This window comes from Salvia miltiorrhiza, unplaced genomic scaffold, assembly GCF_028751815.1.
Source record: "Salvia miltiorrhiza cultivar Shanhuang (shh) unplaced genomic scaffold, IMPLAD_Smil_shh original_scaffold_455, whole genome shotgun sequence".
NCBI classification, from domain to species: domain Eukaryota; kingdom Viridiplantae; phylum Streptophyta; class Magnoliopsida; order Lamiales; family Lamiaceae; genus Salvia; species Salvia miltiorrhiza.
The window spans coordinates 360,190-381,222 of NW_026651553.1; the positions used below are offsets into that span (position 1 = coordinate 360,190).

At 35.2% G+C, this 21,033-nt stretch overlaps 3 protein-coding genes across 3 annotated transcripts; all 3 read right to left on the reverse strand.

The window, feature by feature from the left end:
• Positions 1-1,409: 1,409 nt before the first annotated feature.
• LOC131004725 (uncharacterized) lies at positions 1,410-2,806 on the reverse strand. Its single transcript, XM_057931462.1, has one exon. It carries the CDS (start codon positions 2,612-2,614, stop codon positions 1,607-1,609), a length of 1,008 nt encoding a protein of 335 aa, XP_057787445.1. The 5' UTR covers positions 2,615-2,806; the 3' UTR covers positions 1,410-1,606.
• Positions 2,807-9,147: 6,341 nt separating this feature from the next.
• LOC131004726 (serine carboxypeptidase 1-like) lies at positions 9,148-11,466 on the reverse strand. Its single transcript, XM_057931464.1, has 8 exons — positions 11,109-11,466; positions 10,891-10,998; positions 10,304-10,566; positions 9,962-10,225; positions 9,765-9,886; positions 9,586-9,681; positions 9,400-9,505; positions 9,148-9,329 (listed from the first exon to the last, which is right to left on the reverse strand). The coding sequence occupies exons 1-8, from the start codon at positions 11,446-11,448 to the stop codon at positions 9,183-9,185; spliced, it is 1,446 nt and encodes a 481-aa protein (XP_057787447.1). The 5' UTR covers positions 11,449-11,466; the 3' UTR covers positions 9,148-9,182.
• Positions 11,467-13,316: 1,850 nt separating this feature from the next.
• Positions 13,317-20,834, reverse strand: LOC131004768 (uncharacterized). Its single transcript, XM_057931529.1, has 17 exons — positions 20,239-20,834; positions 20,058-20,165; positions 19,686-19,957; positions 19,236-19,597; positions 18,484-18,579; positions 18,006-18,111; positions 17,745-17,893; positions 16,770-16,801; positions 16,378-16,394; positions 15,225-15,633; positions 15,037-15,144; positions 14,680-14,951; positions 14,368-14,607; positions 14,169-14,290; positions 13,983-14,072; positions 13,792-13,897; positions 13,317-13,705 (listed from the first exon to the last, which is right to left on the reverse strand). Exons 1-17 carry the CDS (start codon positions 20,597-20,599, stop codon positions 13,562-13,564), a joined length of 2,994 nt encoding a protein of 997 aa, XP_057787512.1. The 5' UTR covers positions 20,600-20,834; the 3' UTR covers positions 13,317-13,561.
• Between the last annotated feature and the right edge of the window lie 199 nt (positions 20,835-21,033).

Here is a 21,033-nt window from a genome sequence, read left to right on the forward strand (position 1 = left end):
ACATTCATGTAATTTTTATGTCAAAATATAATTCCATAAACTCATATAAATTTATTCATTGTTAGTTTAAATCTCATAACTATAAATTATAGACACCTGACGTGCTTGGGTCTAGGTCTTGAATCTTGATAGGTCAGGCCCCGTTGATTACAGTTCTTTTGGTTGATTATTTGAAGTTGTCTATTTTGTTAAAGAAACTCCTTTTATTTTGATAATAGACTAATAGTCTTTTTCCGGTATTTTTTTCACGGGATCTTCATCAAAAAAGTTTTGTTGAGGTTCGGCCATTAATTTGCGTCTTTGTGTTTTTTTAAAAAAATTATAGATATTTTCTTTATCTTTTATCTTTTTATGAGATCTCTATTTCATCGTAACTATAAATTTTAGACACACACATATAGGGTCCCCACACATATATCTTCAAGTTTCTGGTAAATATATTTTTAGTACTAGCCAACTATTACTCCACTAAAATTGCATCAAATTAACGATCTAATTAAGAATATGAAATCTACTCCCTCCGCCCCACTATAAGTTGCTTGTATTTCATTTTTAGACGTTCCATTATAAGTAGCATGTTTTCATAAATGGAAAATTTTTACCCTTAAAAAAGTGCAGACCCTGCCACTTTTAACCAATTTACACATTTTTTCTTAATTCCCATGTAGAAAATTTTTGAACCACTTATAATTGAACGGAGTGGGTACATATTTTAATGTGTGTTAATAAAATCCCTCTACTCAATGATCATTGAGCAAGTTCGAGGGTTTTTTAGGACAATAACTTAGATTGATTTGGAAATTAAGACAATAACTTTCGAACTTGTAAAAATAGGACACTAATTTTTTTTAGAGTAAAATAGGACACTAATTAATAAGTGTTGCATCCGCAGGACATTTTTTAGCCAATTATCGGCTGAGAAATGTCCTATTTTTACGACACTTATTAATTAGTGTCCTATTTTACTCTAAAAAAATAATTAGTGTCCTATTTTTACAAGTCCGAAAGTTATTGTCCTAATTTTCAAATTAATCTAAGTTAATGTCCTAAAAAATCCCCCGACTCATCATTGAGCGGACAAATGTTTTTTCATGTTTCTTTCTTTTCCAATACGTACAATTTCACGATCACTACCATGTTGGTTAATATTCTCTAAATTATGAATTACCACTTCTCCAAGTATGGGCGCCACACCACATATATATTCTTAAATTTCACTACACTATCGTCTCTATCCATATATATAAATAAATATACTGCACGACCATACTATTTAAATTGTCAAAACCTGAGTGACCGGTTCAAGATTTATTATTATTGCACCTCCAACACCAACTAAAATAAACCAACTTTTTCGAGTAATCAACATTAAGATGGCTATAATTTCAAAAGTAAGAACAAACGTTACGTGTACAAATTGAATCGTCTCATCATATCATATGAATATCATATAGTACTGTATAAAAATAAAAGTATTATTATTCCTCTACATACGCTATCCGCAACAATTTCCTAATCAACTTATCATGATCCAAAAAAAAAAAAAAGAACGTGTACATGGACGAACAAGATGAATCAAATAAAAGAGATTAATTTTTCGAAATTTTCAGACCCGCGGCAAAGAAGTGGCGGGGCTAATCCCCTTAGACATGTCCGGCGCGGCGGGATTAAACCCTAAGCATCCCAACAATCCTTGCTTGTACGGCAGCAACGTCCGCCGCCTCATCTCCTCGGAGAAGGCCCTGTTGACCGTGTAATGCAGCTCGTGCGCGGAGATCGGCGGCCTCCGGCTGGAAACGGAGCCCGCGCTGTCGGTGGATCGGAAGCTGGAGTTCCTGACGTCGTCGGCGCGTGGGGTTTTCTTCAGCTGCGAGTATTGCTTGTCCTTGGCGCGGCTCTCCGACGCGCTCCTGAACAGCAGGAGGTCTTTGATCTTCCACTTCTTGTACCAAAACGAGGAAGAGAATATCGAGTTGTTATTATTGGTTTTGGGATTATCTTCTTCATTCACGGTGTCGTTTTCCGCGGGGTCGAAGAGGAGGTCGGAGACGCGGAAGGGGGAGAGCGATCGCGACGACCCCTTGTTTCTCTCTCTTGATGATGGTGGCGGCTGCTGCTTTCTCTCTCTCCCTCTTCTGTCGGCGGTGGTGTTCTTTTTGGTTGTTTGTTCAATGGCGGCGGCGAAGGGGTCGACGTCTCTGACGCGGTGGCGGGGGGAGAAGGCCTTGCGGGGGGATTTGGGGGGGCGGTGGGGGTCGTAGTGGAAGGGGGGCGGGGGTTTGAGGGGCTTGATCTGGCCGCCGTGGAAGAGCTCGTCGGCGGGGAGGGAGTGGCGCTCGAGGTGGCCGCTGAAGTCGAAGGCGAAGTCGGCGTCGTCGAGGTCCTGATCGGCGGCGTCGCCGTAGTTGGAGGAGGTGGCGGTCTTGGGGGTGCCGGGGCGCTCCTCCCAGTGGAAGGGGATGTTGGCGGAGATGCGGGAGGGGCTGGTGGGGGCGCTGTAGAAGAAGGAGCCGAAGCGTTGGGGGCTGGAGGGGGCGCTGATGAAGGGGGTGGTGGAGGCGCTGTCGAAGTTGAAGTCGCGAGCGGGGGAGGGCATCATCACCTCCATCTCCATTGCTTTAATTTAGTGTGTGTGTGTGTGTGAGAAATTGTATATGAGAGTGGCCCTGCAAAGAGGTGGCGAGGAATGGAGGTTCGTTATATAAATGTTGGGATGGGAAATGGGGAGGAAGGGGGCTACGCTTTGACTGAGGGGTGGGGCCTCTTTTATATCACAGATTAATGCTTTTGTCTATCCACTCTTATGCTCTTCATTACCACCTCTTAACAACTTTTTTTACACTTCTGCATATACTAAATTATTTTAAGAATAATATCATAGTTAATGTTTTATGAAAAATAGTATTAATCTTTATACATAGCTATTCATATTAATTTGAATTACTTGTAATTGATCAGTTTTAATATAGATATATGATTGCTTATGAAAGATTTGTGTTAAATTATTTGACAAGTCAAAATTCACAGACGTGATCAAATTCAATTTAATATGGACTATTTATGCTTTAAAAAATTATCCAAAATTTGTATTTTGGATCCAAATTTTGATGGATACCATACTCTCCTCCTTGATCTAATTCGTACACTTTTTTTTGGAGAAGTTCTAATTTGTACACTCATTTAATTTTAGATATATTTACAACAGCTTGATTTGGACATTACACTGTGCGGACAGAGTTTATATTTTTGCTTGAGTTGACTTCTTAGGCGAGTTTTTAAGTAGAAATGAAATAGAGTTGAAAAAAAAAAATGAACGTGCAACTGTGCAAGTATCAAGCAACGGAATATCGGTATCGTAATCATGATAATCATTACACATCAATGCTCTTAATTTTTTTAATTTACCGTTGGTTTCGATCATACAATCTGGTTTTGCAGGTTTGTGTTATTTTATTATTATTTTTTCCAAACAATGGACAGTAAATATGAAAATCTTCGATAATCCAATCTTTGCTAGCAATATGTGGCAGATTTTTCCATGAGAGGAAATTGAGCTCAATAATAATTGAATTTATTTCTATTTGACTGAAAGATATCTTTAAAAAAAAAATTGACTGAAATAATTCATATCTACGAGTTATTGTGGGAATAATTTATAAAATTTAGATGCTAATAATTAAACTAATTGTAATTTTCATTCTGCTATTTCTTCGAATTAATAATTCAACGTGACGGAAGTGGATAATAACATATCCAAATTAAATTGCCGTCAAATATATACAGCTGCAAGTGTGGCAGAAAATAAGAATTAAAGAATAGTAGAGATTTGGTGACATGATTAAAATAAATTTTGAAGCAAATGATGTCACTGGCTTCAAATGTCTCGCGATGTAGACGACCTCAAATGCGTACCAAATGCTTTATTCTAGCTAGATGAAATACTAATTAAATTAACGTGCGATTAGTTCCAAATTAGTTTTTGTGCAGCAAAAATTATTCAGACAATTTATCAATGATTTTTACAATTGGATAAGTTACAATACATATAAAATTTATAAAAAGTTCCATATGAACTCGATGTAGCTAATAGTGGCATACCAAATAACCATCACGAGTTGACCTTTTAATTAAGGCGTTTAATTTATAATTAAAACCCATTTTTTCAACTTCGTTATAAAATAAAATTTAAATGGTCTTTTACGAACTGAAGAGGTTATATTTGTATAAGTTCATTTGTTGTCTATGTCGTATATATAGAAGCAAAATCACTTGTCTGAAATGCAAAGTTATTTTCTGACAAAATTCCTATGAAAACTTTTTTAGAATAAAACTGATAGCAGAAAATGATCTACCTCAATCATATAGTACAAGGTTTTAACCTTATGATTGTCGGTTCAGACCCCACAATTGTCAAATTCATTTTTATTTATAGAAAAACCTTACAATACTTCAGAAGATGATTACTTTATGTTCATTCTTTTAAGAAAAAATAGAGTATTTTGCTGAAGCATGTTCACATATATAGAGAACATAAAGAAAGTGAACAAGTTTCGTGAAACAATTCGAAAAGAAATACTGATCAAGTTTGCGAGACGGAGGGAGTACAAAACAATTGAAATTAGCCATAATCTTTAAAATAAAATTGGAGGATATTGAAATAAAATGACCAAAATCATAAGATGTTGATGTTTTTTTAGGATGTTAAAAAGCATATCAATTGTAAACTGTTCCATTTGTGGGAAAAAAGATGCATAAAAAATCATGCAAAGGTTTTTTTATAGGGTAAAAAAGATGGTGTTATTCAAAATTAAATCGTACAATATCTAAAATTCAGGGTGAAAACGGGGACTTTCAATCATGATATTTTGAAAAAATAACAACTAAAAAGGCAAAATTATTCGCTTAAAAAAAGGCAAAATTATATATTGAGAATACTTGAATATCACGTATATATTATCTCGCATATTGAAAAAAATACAAAAAGCTCATTGCAATGTGAGTCATTACATGCAAAGTTTTTAATATTAAAGTTCACAAATATTTATTTTACCCAAAAAAATTTGTTACAAAAAAAAAATATATATATATATATATATTGTTTTAGATTTTATGAAACTAGCTATAATGCTATATATATACGTCAATATAGGAAAAACAAGGCCACCATATCATCCTGGCCTGGTTGACCAAAGAAAATTTTGGAATGTGAGAAAATCAAACAAAGTGAAATATATTGTCTTAATTAATTGCATAGATTGAAAATTCTATTGTTTCTTTTATGAAAAACGATTTAAAATTCGTATTCAATTTGCAATTTTGATCAAATGGTATGATTTTTATGGCAATGTCCTAAAATTGAGTTCATTTGTCAAAGCAATTTCATGTTAGGGTCAACAGATTTATTTTATAATATATTTAACATACTTCATCCATCCCATTAAAGATGAATAACTTCTTTTAGATACAAAAATAAAGAAAAATTTATTAATTGAATAAAAGTGATAAGACCCATTTTTTTTTTATGAAAATGAGTCATTTTTAATGAAATGATTCAAAATAAAAAAAATTAGTCATCGTTAATGGGATTTGATGAAGTATCATTTTATTTTCAATTTCTTAAGTTCTTTTAAACAAAACGAACATATAGTCAAAATTTGTTATTATCAAAGAAAAAAAAGCATATTCATACAAGCCTTGTAGATAATTCAGATGCCCGATATTAATTAAAGACGAAATATCTTATCAATAAATTGGACTTCATGATCGCTTTTAAATATAATGAAAAAAAAAATTGTTTCTGCCAAAAATGTCGTCAACCCACTTGGCATTATTGATGATTGCGGACCGGCAATTTAGACAATTAATTGTTATTTTTGGTGGACGAGAATTAATTATAAGCAATTCTCATAAAATCGCTATTTCCGTCCCTCAAAAAAAATATCGCTGTTTCCGGATACTGACTCTTTGTTAAATTGTTAATTTCTGCATATAAACCTTGAAATTATTATACCAAAATATCAACCAAATTAAATTATTAATTTCAATGTCTGTTTTCCCGTCTTGCATATCTTGCCACTTTTTCTGATTCTGGACTTCGCATTTTCTCACCTCTAATAATAAGTTGAGAGCATTTTGAAGTATTCTTCTCTTTCGTACGGTATTATACTCCATCCGTCTCATTTCAATAGACTCATTTTTTTTTAGATGTTCCACTCCAATAGGCTTATTTTTCTTTTTGGGTAAAAAAGTTGTACTTAATTGATGTGGATCACACCACTTTACTACCACTTTCCTACTAAAAAGTAAATTTTTCTTAATCTCTGTATCCAAAAGAAATGAGCTTATTGGAGTGGGACGGAGGGAGTAATTAACATACAGAAAAAAAATACTATGAAAAATTAATTATGATTTATTATTTTTATAATTTTTTTGACCAATCAAGCAATTAAAAATAGTGTAGCTCATAGTCTTGCGCAATTTGCACGGTCGTATCAGCAATCAGTGTGTTGGATTTCTGGGTTTCCTCGATTGCTTTGCATCTCGCTTTCTGAAGATATTTCTTAATATATGAGATGATCTTACGTTTAAAAAAAAAATCGCAACATTATCTGCATGTATAACAAATTTAATCAAGAATTGTACTCCCTCTGTCCCACTCCAAATGACACTATTTCTATTTTGGGTTGTTCCACTCCAAATGACCAATTTTTTTTTTGGCAATACACACTCTATCTATACTTAATATTTAAACAATTTAATTCCACCAACCCACTTTATTTACTTTAAACGTATTTCTTAATCTCCGTGCCGATAAATTTAGGGCCATTTGGTTTGGGACGGAGGGAGTAGTAATTTTGACATTTTTTTAAAATAAAAATTTCATTCACACACGAGGAGTGCAACTCAAATGCGAGATAAAAAGTTATTTTTGGACAAATTATTTGTTTTGTCTTTTTCCGGAATAGATTGAATAATTCATACCTATACTTCTATACATCGTGGAAAATTGTACCTGTAAATTTAAAAATGACAAGCATCGTCTTACCAACAATACCAAAATAAACATTGATATATTGGGAACTCCCATAATTTTGTAGAATAAAGCTCATACGAAACCACAACCAACCATGAAACCAAACTTATGTTTTATTTCAATATTTAAATTATGTATACAATGCGTCTTAAACATGTATTAGTGGACCTTGAGACAAAATAAATTAACATTCTAGAAATAATTCTTTTGGCATATGCTGCTGCAAATTGCAATTGACGTTCCATCCACTGAATTCCACCTCAATCAAATAAGTAGAGGTAGCTCTAAAGTCAATTTTAGGGGATTGTGTAATTTAGCACTTAATAATCACATGCTCTAAAAATGTATAAATTAATTGAACCCCCTTGCATTTTCAACGCCTCAATCAAGTTACTATAATTAACCGAAAATCAAGCAAATGACAGATATAATACACTATTATTAAATGATCGTAAAATTAATATACTCCGCAGCGAATTTTGCATCAGAATTCAAGGTTTTTGCTGATGACCTTTCAATCTAATATAATGTTATTTTCGATATCGCGTACTCTTTTTTTCTTCTTCTTCTTTTAATCATTAAATTCAAATTTCTAAATATTTGGCATTTAACTTATCCATAAGTTACATATATCTAGGATAAAAGAAAGAAAATTATATGTGTGCATGTGCTGGCTTAATGATAAAGTGATTAATAATTGAAGTCAGTGGCGGATCCAGGGGGGCTTCAGCCCCCTCCCAATTTTTAAGTTTTTTTTTTAAATATATATATATATATATATATATATATATATATTCTTATTATTTTTTTTATATCTATATATGTGTATATAAATAGAAAAATACAAGAAAAAATATAGTAATACATTATTTATAGTATCCAACTATCCATATTAATTGCTCAACGCATTGAGTTATTTATAGTATCCAACTATCCATATTATTTTTATCATTTTTTCTTTCTTAGTTAATTTTTAATGTTAAATTTGAGTCAATTCTAAAGGTAAAAGTAAAATTACTAATTACTAACAATGAAAATTAGTTTATTTGTTTAGAAGATGAAACAATTTTTTTTAAGAAAAATGAATAAAAGTACGTCTTTATATGCTTTCAATCTACTTGATGTTGAATTAACTGAATTGCGAACAATTATCTTATTATATTAAGTGATTGTTGAAAAAATGCATGAAAATGAAGTGTACGGAATGCTCAAAAAATTTTGCTTCGGGGGCTCCCGCCCCCGAACCCCGTGTAAATATTTTCAAGCACCGTAGTCCAATAGATTCAGCCCCCCCTAACATTGAATCCTAGATCCGCCCCTGATTGAAGTTAAAGGTCTCGAGTTCAAGTTCACTTTGATGTTGACGTCTAAAATTTTTGTTTATCCAATTAAATGAAAACTATTTTAAGAAATTAAAGTTACGAGTCCTAATAGTGTCAATCAATTGGGTTCCTCTAATGCTTGATGAAGCTAAACAGAACTACTTAACTTTTACCAAAATCCAGTCAAACAGATCATCACCACAGTCTCTCACTTTAAGCTTGAACTTGAGTGATTATATCTGCTTACAGTCTCAAAGGAAGTTTTTTATTGCTTAAGCTCAGACTTAGTTGCCACCAAATCATGCAACTTATGAAGCAAAAAGAATTAATTTTTTCTCATAAAGAAGTCAGATACTAGAAAAAATTGCAAGTGAATTAATTCATGTGTCTTTACTCGTTTGCATATTTTTCCACTGCTATTCCGATCAAAGTTGTAGACATTTGCAGACAATTTTCGTTCTACAGATAAAACACACTTTTATATTTAAATTATTGTCATTGTTATTCTGTTTTAGATTAAGCACGTGGAGCATATTAGCCTCAAAGAGAGAAAGGGACTAATAACACCAACATAGGCCTCAGCCTCGCATAGTTACATGTATCGATTTTATTGGGATTTCAGATCTCAATATGAAGAAATTAACCTGCCTTTCTCTAAATTACAAAGGTTTATTCTTATTAATTATTTTCTTTTCGGGTTAAATTCTTCAGGAGGTTGGAGTCATATCATAATACTATCATAAGGTAAACATTAAAAAAATTCAAAGCCACACGTAACTTTAATTTTAGTACAACGATATAAATATACAATGTGTGAAAAATAATAATTAGATGTGATTAGGGGGAAGCTTCCCCTCTATGAAAGATGAAAACAAGGTAAGGGCGCGGTGAGGTTGATAGCTGGGAACGAAATGGCCAGCTCCTCTCACCGTCACAAACGTAATGTTTTCATACTCCACCGCATAACCTCCAACCTTCAATCAAACCATTCACTTAGACAGAGAAATTAAGAGAGAAATCTTGAGGCAGAAATAATCATCTCACCTGGCCTTGGGAGAACCAAGGATACCAAGGAGTCTTTACAGCTGCTCCAATTTTGTCCAATGAGTATCTCGTCGCTGTTACTGCCACCACACTGTCTGTATCTCCACTGCAAATAATCAATTCATTAAATTAACAAGAATTTCATTACTATTTAAGATTTCAAACAGTATATTATGATTAATTTACCTAAAGAGCCACACCCGAATTCCACTGCCCATCAACCCTATAATGGTAGGTATCACAGTTGCCTTGATGTCCTTGGCATCGTATTGCACAACGTCGCTGCATATATAATTAAACACGAGTTTCTTGATAATTAAACTCGATGACATATATATATTTTATAATGTGATAATGTGTAGCACCTGCAGGAGTTCCAAGGTCCAGGAATGTTCCCAGTGGAATTGGCGTGAAGAGCCTTTTGCACGTCTGCTCTGTTTAAATACGCGTACACGTAATCATCCGAGCATGGGTCATAATCTGATACCTATATATGCACCAATATATCAAGTTTTACATGTGTTTATACACCTATCACGTTGATCAATATATATGAATTTACCCTAGGATTATCTTGTGAAGAAATACTAGTATATAGAGATGAAGAGGAGGAGCATAAGGGAGCGTAGATGTCGTAAGCGAAGACGTTGCCGATGGACTCATCTGCCTGATTAGTGTAATTTCGACATATATTTGTTACAGCGGATGAGAAATTGCAGTTCTCTGCAATTCCTCGATGTATTTCATCTGATATCAATGCATGCGTCCAATAAAACTCGTACATTCCCCGCGAATTGTCGCCGTCGTCGATGTACGCATTTCCAATCTTGAAAAAGAAAAGGTACAATTAAAATAAAATAAAAAGACAGCAGTTTTAATTAGAAAGTGAATCTTAATTTCTCACAGCTATCCCTTTCAAGTTGATGGGTGTTTGGTTGTTGTTTTTAAGGATGAGCGCCGCGAGTTGAGGGACGTAATGACCTGCGTAACTCTCTCCGGTTATGTAGAAGTCTCTGTTTTTATAGTCGGGAAACCTTTCCAACCAGTTGAGGAGAAAGGTGTAGGTGTCGGCCGCAGTTTGTTCGTCTCCGGTGAGATAGTCCGACGACCTGTTCGAGTAGGAAAATCCCACTCCCGCCGGAGATTCCAAGAATATCACATTCGCTCCTGCAAATATTTCATCACCCACCAAATTTATACGTGAGTAAAACTCGTTAGAAAACGTTTACTTTTGAAAATTGATTTATGTAAATGAAAATAATATAAATTAATTCATTATTTATTGGCATACACTGATACACGGATTAAAATTTTGAATATTTTTAGATTCTTAACAAATTTTATTATTATTTGTCAAAAAAAAAAATTATTATTCGAAATAATTTTAATAGATATTCATCATTGGAAGAGCGAGATTGAAAATTAAAAAAAAATTAATAATATATATTATTAATCATAAAAAATAAACCCTCCTTAATATATATATCTCACCTTTGTTCCAGGCATTTTCATTGTGCCACATAGTTTTCCCGTCTGGGTTGACCCGAAAGGGTCCGAGTTCGGTCATTGCTCCCGATCCCAATGACGAGCATCCAGGCCCTACGGTCGAAGACCAATCAATGCAATGGTTTATAAATTTCTTGAAATTAAATTAAATTGTGAATTCGTAGATCATTTTTTTCAGTATCACGTACGCTCCGAAGACTAACCTCCATTTAGCCAGAGCACCAACGGCTTGTCGGAAGGGTGTTCCGATTGGGTAAAATAATAGAACAATGCTCGACCGGCGACGGGATCAATGGTCACATATCCTGAATACTGAGAAAAATTAACTTGAGGTTGCCCTGGTAAGCTAGAGATCTTATCAGCATCCCTTAATCCATGTTGAATTCCGACATAAACGGGTGCATAATTTCGGAGCGTGTCGACATGGTCAATTGACGCTTTTGTCCTTCCCGCCTTGAGGAGTTCGTTAAGAGGATTAGTTGATCCTCCAGCTAAAACTGTTACACATACAAAACAAACAAGCACAACACATACTACCTTCATCTTTTATCATGTGTTTCTCTCACGACCCCCTTTTTTTATATAGTGCTAAATTTTGGAGTTTATGATAGAATTGAGAAAGAAAAGACACCGATCGAGATAATATTGGTTGACCATGCAATATAATCTTAGGCTCAATACTATACTGTTTAAGCAGGAAATTAATTACTCCAGAACTGTATTTAGTGATGAAATTATAATCATCGATTATAAATGTATTTTGATGGTATATTGCATAAAGAGTCAATCATGGATTCTCAACATGTAAGTTTTGTGCATTATAGTAATTATTATTGCGTAGCCACACCGAAGATCAATTCGTATGAAAATGAGTATCAATTAAGTCCCCGATTTGTTTCAAAATTGAAGATTGGAACATCAACTCATATTAACTAATACAGACATTAATTGAACTTATTTTTTTATTGGTAATATATTGTACTCAATTAATTGATATAAATTAAAATTTTAGTGCGTATCGGTATTGCATTTGAGACAAGAGATAGTATATTGATGAGCATGGTCATGAGATTAATTCGTAATTATAATTTACATGCATCGAACCGAATATATCGCCGTCAATCATGCTGTTCCCCTTTCTGAGCTCATTACAAGAAGCATACGATTTTCATGGACAGTGATTAAAGTTTCTTACTATATCTTTAGGCTGTTTTTAGTGAAACATCGGAAATAATTTTTGTGTTATTAATTAGTATTTCTTGAGAAGAAGACAAAATTGTGCATAAGCGAGGATGGTGACGGAGAAATCTTCAACAGCTAGACGACTTGCAGAATATATATATGAGGCCAAATATGTGCATATATATATTGATCATGATAAGTTGGCCAGGCATTAATTTCTTGAGGTGACACTACTATATATATATATGCATCCTTTATTAATCACGTTCTATTCTTAATTGGTTTACGATAAATGTGGTCGTACCATTGAAATATTTTAAAAGCCCCTATATATTGAATTACAGAATTGGTCATATATATAACGATTTATTTGTTAATTTTTTTTAAAACTTCCATGCGAAAAGCCTTCATCTTGACGAAGCTCTAGAGCTTTGAAGTTTTTAACACCTCTCTTAATAGCTGTAGTTAGCTAGGGCAGTGTGAGATTAAGTAGGCTTTGAACCACCATATTGGACTTTTAAGGCAGATGTGGGCCATGTGGCACATTAGAGCGAGCGTTTACTTTTAAGGAATATTAGCTTAGATATTGGGTTGATTTATTGTTTATTAAAATAGATAGAAATTTTGGAATAACACAAATTTTTTTATAATTTCTATCACTCTAACTAATTTTGCTTGATTCTTATCTTGATATTGGAGAAATACTAGCTAGTAGTGAAGATAAACATATATACTCTTGTCTCTCATTAATCGTAAAAAGTAAACAACCCCTTAGATTTGAGGTGGTGGCACTATATATTTTATTGGCTAAAAGTTCCATATATGTGTTCACAGATTAATTATATATGTATTAAATTTGAAATCATATTTAATTAATTCCCAGAAATAGAAGATATATATCAGTAAAAAAAAGTTAATTTTTATTCACATGTAGCTCATATATATCATAGGCTAACAACTTTATTACCTACAAATTGTTCCTCTGTAACTTAGTTCAAGGACGAATTGTCTTGAAAATGTACGAGTCCCGAAGTTCATAGATAGCTTAGAATCTCTTATGAAGGAGTTTTTGAATATTTTAATTTGTGAAGTTAAATATGTACGTTTATATCTGTACCGTTTAATTATATTCGTATTTAGTAGCTGTTGAATTTGATTTGTATCAATTTGTTCCAAGAATGTGTCCATTTTCTTCTAATTGAGCATCAATTCAAATCTCGGCCTCAATATTGATCTAAAAGGTAATCACTTCACTTAGGCTTTGAAACTTTTTCCCTCTAAACATTTTAAACTCATCATTTTCCTCTACAGGAAAAGTATAGTTTAAGATAAACAGCAATTAAAAAGTGGTTGATTGAAATTGAATTCCCGTTTCACGGGCATTTCATCACAAAACATGTGTTATTGTCATTGTTATTTCTGGTAGACAGATAGGTAAGAACGATGGCGTCTTTGCAATCGGTGTGAGTTTTAGTTAGGCGGCGGGAGGCAGCTTTCCTTCCAAGAAGGATGAGAAGAAGGTGATGGCTCTCTCAGGTTGATAGCTGGGGACGAAATGTCCAGCTCCTCTTATGGTCACGAATGTCACGTTCTCGTATCCCACTGCGTATCCTCCAACCTTCAAAACATATGTAACCAATACATTAACCCAATTGTTTCTTGAATTAATGTAGGCATGTTTTGTTTGAAGTTGAATTAATTTACCTCGCCTTGATAATACCAGGGGTACCATGGAGTTTTAACGGGCGCGCCAAGCTTGGCCATGGAGTACCTTGTTGTTGTGACCGGCACCCTTCCATCTGTGTCGCCACTGTCGTCGTTGCATAAAGGATTCTTGTTTAGTAGCTCACATCAAAATACACTTTTATAGTATATGTTTCTTATGAATTAATTACCTGTAGATCCAGACGCTGATGCCACTGGCCATGAGCTCCTTGATCACAGGTAAAACTGAGTCCACCTCGTCAGTCCACTCTATCAGATCACTATTTTATCAAGATGAAGCACTTTACTAATAAGTATTAATTGTTAATCATTAATTAATTTATGTGAGTGAGGCGTTGGATTAATTGCAGTAGTACCTGCAAGCTGACCAGGGGCCCGGGAGAGCTCCACTGATGTTGGCGTGAAGTGCTTGCTGCACCTCCGGCGTGTTCAAGTAGGCGAAAACATATTTGCCTGAGCATGGATCGAATGAAGACAGCTGTTTTCGATGCAAAAACAGATGAGAAGAATGTGGAATAACTTATCAAGAGTCAAGAGAAGAGAAGAGAAGTGTACCGATGGAGCAGTAGAGTTTGAATCACAATTTGGCGCGTAAATGTCATAAACGTATATATCGCCTACTTCACCATCTGCTTGATCCAAAGCTTCATCGCATTTGTCTGATGGTGTTGGAGACGAGAAGTTGCAGTATTTCACGATTCCATCGTGACTCTCATCAGAAATCAATGCGTGTGTCCAGAAGAAGTCGTACGACCCATTTATTTCGTCCAGATAATCAATGTATGCATTCCCAATCTGAAAACAGATCATCATCATCATCATCATCAATGCAATCAAACAAAGTCGAAACTTGTAAACACAACTTACTGCAATTCCTTTCAAGTTAATGACGGTTTGATTGGTGATTTTGTTGTTTTTGAGGATCAACTGAGCAAGCTGGGGCACGTAGTGACCGGCGTAGCTCTCTCCCGTGATGTAGAAATCACGAGTTTTGTATTCCGGAAACCTCTCGAGCCAGTTGACTAGGAAAGTGTAGGAATCCGCTGCAGTCTTGGTGTCTCCAGTCACGTAGTCCGACGTCGTATTTGAGTAGGAAAATCCAACACCAGCAGGAGACTCCAAGAACAGGACATTAGCCACTACAATACACAAACAAAACAAGTAAGTTTCTCTTGCAAAAAAATGACTACTATTTCTAGTCATTATTCCCATTTTAGGCCTCACCGGTATTCCAAGCATTGTCATTGTACCACAACGTCTTCCCATCTGCGTTCACACGGAACGGCCCGAGCTCCGTCATTGCACCATTTCCTATCGAGGAACACCCCGGTCCTGTTGTAAATGTAATCATCCCACCACAAATTAGTCTTATGTCAAAACAAAGGAGTTATGGAAGAAGGAAAGAAAGAAACCTCCATTGAGCCACAGCACTAGTGGCTTGGTGGAGGAGTCCTCAGCCTCGGTGAACCAATAGAAGAGTGCGCGTCCAGCGCTAGGATCAACGGTCACGTATCCTGAATACTGAGGGAAGCTGACCTCCGGCTGCCCCGGCAACCCCACAATCTTGTCGTCCTCTTTCAGGCCGTCTTGAGGCGCCATGTACACCGGTGAGTACTCACTCGAAGCCTCCTCCACTAGAATTGTTTCTGATGACCTCTTCTTCGTCCTGCGGGCCTTCAGCAGCTCCCCGAGAGGATCGCGGTTTCCACCACCGTAGCATTGCACGGAGGCAGAGAGGCAGAGAACAGAGAGGAGAAAGATGAGTGCACCTTTCATTTTCAAGCTTTGTTTAGTGAATGATGAATATGCAAACATGTGACACTACTTATATAACAAATTTTTGAATTTTGGGGAGATGGAAGATGACAGTGATTCAGACGATGCAAACATGGAAATAAGTATTCCAGCAAGATAAAAGAATGAGAGGAGCCGGCAGCTGCCTAGTTCGTTTTCTACCAGCTCATAGTTATTGTCTCTTCACTTAGTGAAGTTTATTAAACGACACGAGTTTAGTCATTCAACATTGTTGAAAATGCATTACCATAATTGATAATGACTACACATTTTAGCAACAAAGTTTGAGTGAAGAAAACATGTTGTTAGTATTGGTTTTTTTTAATCCACTGATTGACTAATAATTGCTTTACTAAGTTAGGAAATGATGTGGAGGATGATATCTTTAATTTCTGTATATTTTGTAGTATATGATTCCACATGCACCTTATATGGGGTGGATTTTTGAAAATGTATTTTGTAGAAATATGTTATGCAGATTGCTGGGTTTTGGTGTTTTAAGTTAAACAAGTTCAGCCGGCTAAGGTGTAGATTTTGATTTACTCGTTTAGACGGATGCCAGAATCTCGATAAACATGAATAATATGGAGAAGACTTGCTTAAAATTTGTAGTTTTGATGCATATTATACGTCTCAATTATATCGGCTGGCTACATTTTTTTTATGTGGGTTATGCAACCAAAATATGCACTGGTTAAACTTAAGATTTACCTATATATATAAAAATAAATTTATTTCAATTCGTAATTTGTAGCTGCACGATAATCTGACCTCATCTAAGTGCAGACCTATCAAAATTCAGAATCAATAGATACAGAAAGTACAATTACATATAATTAATCAGGAGAAAGTATGGTTGCATAATACGAGAAGAAAATGTGACAAATTAAATAATTAAGTTATATACTGAAATAATACTCCCTCCGTCCCACAAAGCTTGACCTGTTTCTAGAAATGGCAAAAAATTTACCTTTTATTCACCTTTCACTTTTTCACATACCACACTTAACACACAAAATATCAATTTCTTAATTCCCAAAAGAACTAGGTGATGTTCCATGGGGCGGAGGGAGTACTATATATATTAGTATTAAGTTAAAAGTTGCAAAAAAAATAAAAAAAATTGGTTCGGGTGAAGATGAAATGGAGTGAGACGTCTTTACCTTCGGTCATGCTCAACCCATGCCTTTTCGCACTGTTATTGCTTATAACACATAGTGGCAATCACTATATATGTCTTAATAATTTGGTTTTCGCACTGTTATTGCTTATAACACATAGTGGCAATCACTATATGTGTCTTAATAATTTGGTTTCAGAGTCTGCGTCAGCTTCGTGTACATTAATATCAATATATGATTCCAAAAATTTGTAGGCTATTAAGAAAAATATGGTTTTGACTGTTTGTTGTTGGCACAATGCTTAGACCTTTGCTGTAGAATGATGTCATCATTATCTCACTATACAAGTGTCATGCACTAATTAAAGGATAAATATCACTTTAAACTCCAAACTATTTTCGCACTATCAATTATATTCTGAACTATTGAAAATAATTTTTTAAACCTTAAACTATTAATTTTGTATCAATTCAATTGTACCCTTTATCCATTTTTCATCCTTTGAATTTTTAATGAGTAATGCATATAATCACGCCGTTTTATATAATATAGGTCAAAAAAAGAATGATTCTAAATACATTGTGGTATCCGGTGAGCCACATCAAATTTTTGACGCTAAAAAAATGGACGAATGGTACAATTGATACAAAATTAATAGTTCAAGGTTTAAAAAATTATTTTCGACAGCTCAGGATATAATTGATAGTGCGAAAATAGTTTGAAGTTTAAAGTGATATTTACCCCTAATTAAAAAGATAAAACGAAGATGGAATTATTGAGGTAGAAGCAAATATAGAAATCTGCTTTTTTATTTGGATATATAAAGAAAAAACCAATTGCTATAGTATAGTGTATAGATAGATAGTACATACCTACCATCTTTATATATATATACTGTTTAGGTGAGAAAATGTGGTCCAACAATTAGGATATTGATTATGCAACCTTATGCATATAATTTAATTCCTTATAAAAAGTTACAACAATTGTTTGTATATCTTGGAAATGGTGTCTAGCTAGTTTTTCTGAGGTGGAGGCAGTTTCCCCTCAATGAAGTTGGAGAAGAAAGCAAGAGCTCGTTGGGGCTGATAACTTGGCACGAAATGGCCGGCTCCTCTTATGGTGACGAACGTCACATTCTCATATCCAACCACGTAACCTCCCACCTACATATGAAAACGAAGTGCAACTCAATTAGTAAGACACCTCGATCCCCTCTAACCATGAAAGAAAAATGAGGAACAATTATCGATCATCCTCGACAAAAAGTGATGTTACCTCGCCTTGAAAATCCCATGGGTACCATGGAGTCTTAACTGGTGACCCCAATTTGGGCAATGAGTATCTCGTCGATGTTACTGGAATTATACCATCTGTATCTCCACTGCAATTATCCAATACCATGCATAACTATGTTTGTAATATGAGACTGAATAAAATAAAAATTTATTTTAAAATATAAAATATAGGAATTATTTTCAGGTTTTAAATTATTAATTAAATCTACGATTGATTCATTATTTTGTTGATTCATCATTAAATCTACGATTGATTCATCATTGTCCTGGGTGTATGAATTCCATGGAGGGATAGAAGTTCTATTTTTTTTTTATTCATCACTTTTCCAAAGCGAATTTATCGTATTACACATAAAATTTCATCATATTTTACAATTCGCATTTCATATTTTGAAAAGGAGTTTGTAATATTTACTCTGTTTTTCAAAGTGTGTTGAGGAATGGATTGAGTGAGTCACCTGTAGATCCAGACGCGTATGCCACTCGCCATCAGCTTCTTGATCACAGGTAGAACGGTAAGAGGTTCATCTTGCCAATGATAGCGTATCGGATCACTACACAAAATGGACAATATATAATGCAACATTATAACCGTCTAAAATTAAAAATTACTATAATATATACTTGAGTGAAAATTTAAAATGTCCTATTCCTTAAGTTATGTGTGAAAAATGCCCTCTTTTATAAACATAACCATTTTATACTCTATTCTTTAAATACCTTTTGATTTGATGGATTTGCTTGGTTTTTTGTGCAAATCTTACACATTTGACTGATTTGTTGATCGATTTGACAGCAATCAGTTATAAAAATCAACGATTTGACAGCTATCAGTCAAGAGTACATATGACCAGTGGATGGCTAGATCATATGTTCGCCTGGACGGACACATAATCTAATCACTCACCGGTCATATGTACTCTTGACTGATAGCTATCAAATCGTTGATAGCTGTCAAATCGGTCAACAAATCAGTCAAATGTGTAAGACTTTCACAAAAAATCAAACAAGCCATCAACATCAAAGAGTAAAATAGTTACTTCACATAATTAGGGCATAAAATGCTCAAGTTTATAAAGTATGGCATTTTTCATATGCAACACAAGAAATAGAGCATTTTTGTCTATTAACACATATATACTTCCCCTTTAACTTTCATACAGATTAAGGAAAAACACATTTAATTTAATTTGGAAAGCATAAGATATACTTGCAACCCTGCCATGGCACTGGAAGGCCAGTGGTGTTAGCATGGAGAGCCTTCTGCACTTGCGGTGTGTTCAAGTAAGCGGTTGCATACACACTCGAACATGGATCATAAGTAGATATCTGATACGCAGTAGAATTGGAGTCACACAAGGCCGCATAGACGTCGTAGATATCGATGTTTCCACTCTCCTCAAACGCCTTGTCTTGGTAGTCCTCGCACACCTCCGTCACGCTCATATCCGAGCTGAAGTTGCAGTTCTCCAAAATCCCTTGGTGCGTCTCATCAGATATCAGCGCACTGCTCCAGAAATGGTCGTACGTGCCACTCCACCTATCCGTGTAGTCGATGTACGCGTTCCCAATCTAACATATTTTTATTATTCTTTCAAAATCAAATCATTCCCTTTTAAGAAAATTAATGCATGGTTTGGATTGGGGGAGACAGACTTACAGCAATGCCTTTCAAGTTTATGACGGTTTGGTTTGTGATGATGTTGTTTTGGAGGACTAAGTCGGCGAGCTGAGGCACGTAGTGGCCGGCGTAGCTCTCTCCGGTTATGTACAAATCTCTGCTCTTGTATTCCGGGAATCTCTCCAGCCAGTTCACTAGAAAGGTGTAGGCATCCGCCGCCGTCTGTTTGTCGCCCGTCACGTAGTCCGATGATCTGTTCGAGTACGAGAATCCCACGCCGGCGGGAGACTCCAAGAACATCACATTCGCCACTGCATCAGTTTCCAACAATCACCACAAAATGTTGAGGGTTTTTTGAATAGAAAACGTTAGTTTTGAGACATTTTATGAAAAACGCGCAATAGAACTCACCGTTGTTCCAAGCATACTGGTTGTGCCACAAGGTTTTCCCATCGGGATTCACGCGAAATGGGCCGAGTTCTGTCATTGCACCTGCCCCTAATGAGGAGCAGCCAGGCCCTGCAAATATATCACAAAAAAAGACTTAGCAACAACCAACAAAAACATTCAAATTTATGAAGAAATTAATTACCTCCATTGAGCCAGAGCACGAGGGGCTTGGTGGAGGCGTCCTGAGCTTGGGCGAAATAGTAGAAGAGGGCGCGGCCAGCAGTGGGGTCGACAGTGACATAGCCGGAATACTGTGAGAATCCGACAGCTGGTTGGCCGGGCAGCGCCACAATCATGTCGGCTTCCTTGAGGCCATCCTGAGATGCTATGTAAACTGGTGAGTATTCTTCACTTGATTTTAAGACGTGTTCATCACCGACTGATTTTCTTGATCTGCTTCGCGACCTTTGCAGCACTCGGAGAGGATCGTACCCTCTCCCACCGTAGCATTGTGCATAGGCTGCAATGCACAAGAGACACAGGAGGAGAATTGCACCTCTCATTTTTAGCAATGAATATGGATGGAATTAATAGGAGCAACATTCTTAATTAATCCTTTATATAGGGGCTAGCTTAAGCTTGTTATTTCTTGTTATACAACTCATAGATAGTTACTATGCCAATAGAATTTTTTTTGTCGTTGTGGTTGTGAGGGCCTATAGTGTTTGGACTTGTAGTTCCTTTACATGCGAATAGTTCCAATGCAAGAAAAGCTTAATACTATATGTTATTACTAAGAAAAAGGATGGGTTAACTGAAGCCGGCTTAATTAGTTTTTATTGTTTTTAATTAGTTGTTTTCTATTATTTCCCTGCTTGTCTTAGATGGGAAAAACTGCATAGACGTACGTTGTTTATATCCTTTGTTTCAGAGTGAAGATGAAATGAGGCATATAAGACGAGAGAAATCAAAAATAAATGTGGAAAACAAGAATAAA

Coding starts and splice junctions, on each gene's coding strand:
- LOC131004725 (XM_057931462.1), bottom strand. CDS start 2,614: ATGGAGATGGAGGTGATGATGCCCTCCCCCGCTCGCGACTTCAACTTC.
- LOC131004726 (XM_057931464.1), bottom strand. CDS start 11,448: ATGAAGGTAGTATGTGTTGTGCTTGTTTGTTTTGTATGTGTAACAGTT. Junction 10,567..10,890: donor TGAAAATGCCTGGAACAAAG/GTGAGATATATA, acceptor AAATATTTGCAG/GAGCGAATGTGATATTCTTG. Junction 10,226..10,303: donor TCAACTTGAAAGGGATAGCT/GTGAGAAATTAA, acceptor TTCTTTTTCAAG/ATTGGAAATGCGTACATCGA.
- LOC131004768 (XM_057931529.1), bottom strand. CDS start 20,599: ATGAGAGGTGCAATTCTCCTCCTGTGTCTCTTGTGCATTGCAGCCTAT. Junction 18,580..19,235: donor GTGCCATGGCAGGGTTGCAA/GTATATCTTATG, acceptor CATTTTGTGTAG/TGATCCGATACGCTATCATT. Junction 17,894..18,005: donor CATGGGATTTTCAAGGCGAG/GTAACATCACTT, acceptor TTTCATATGTAG/GTGGGAGGTTACGTGGTTGG.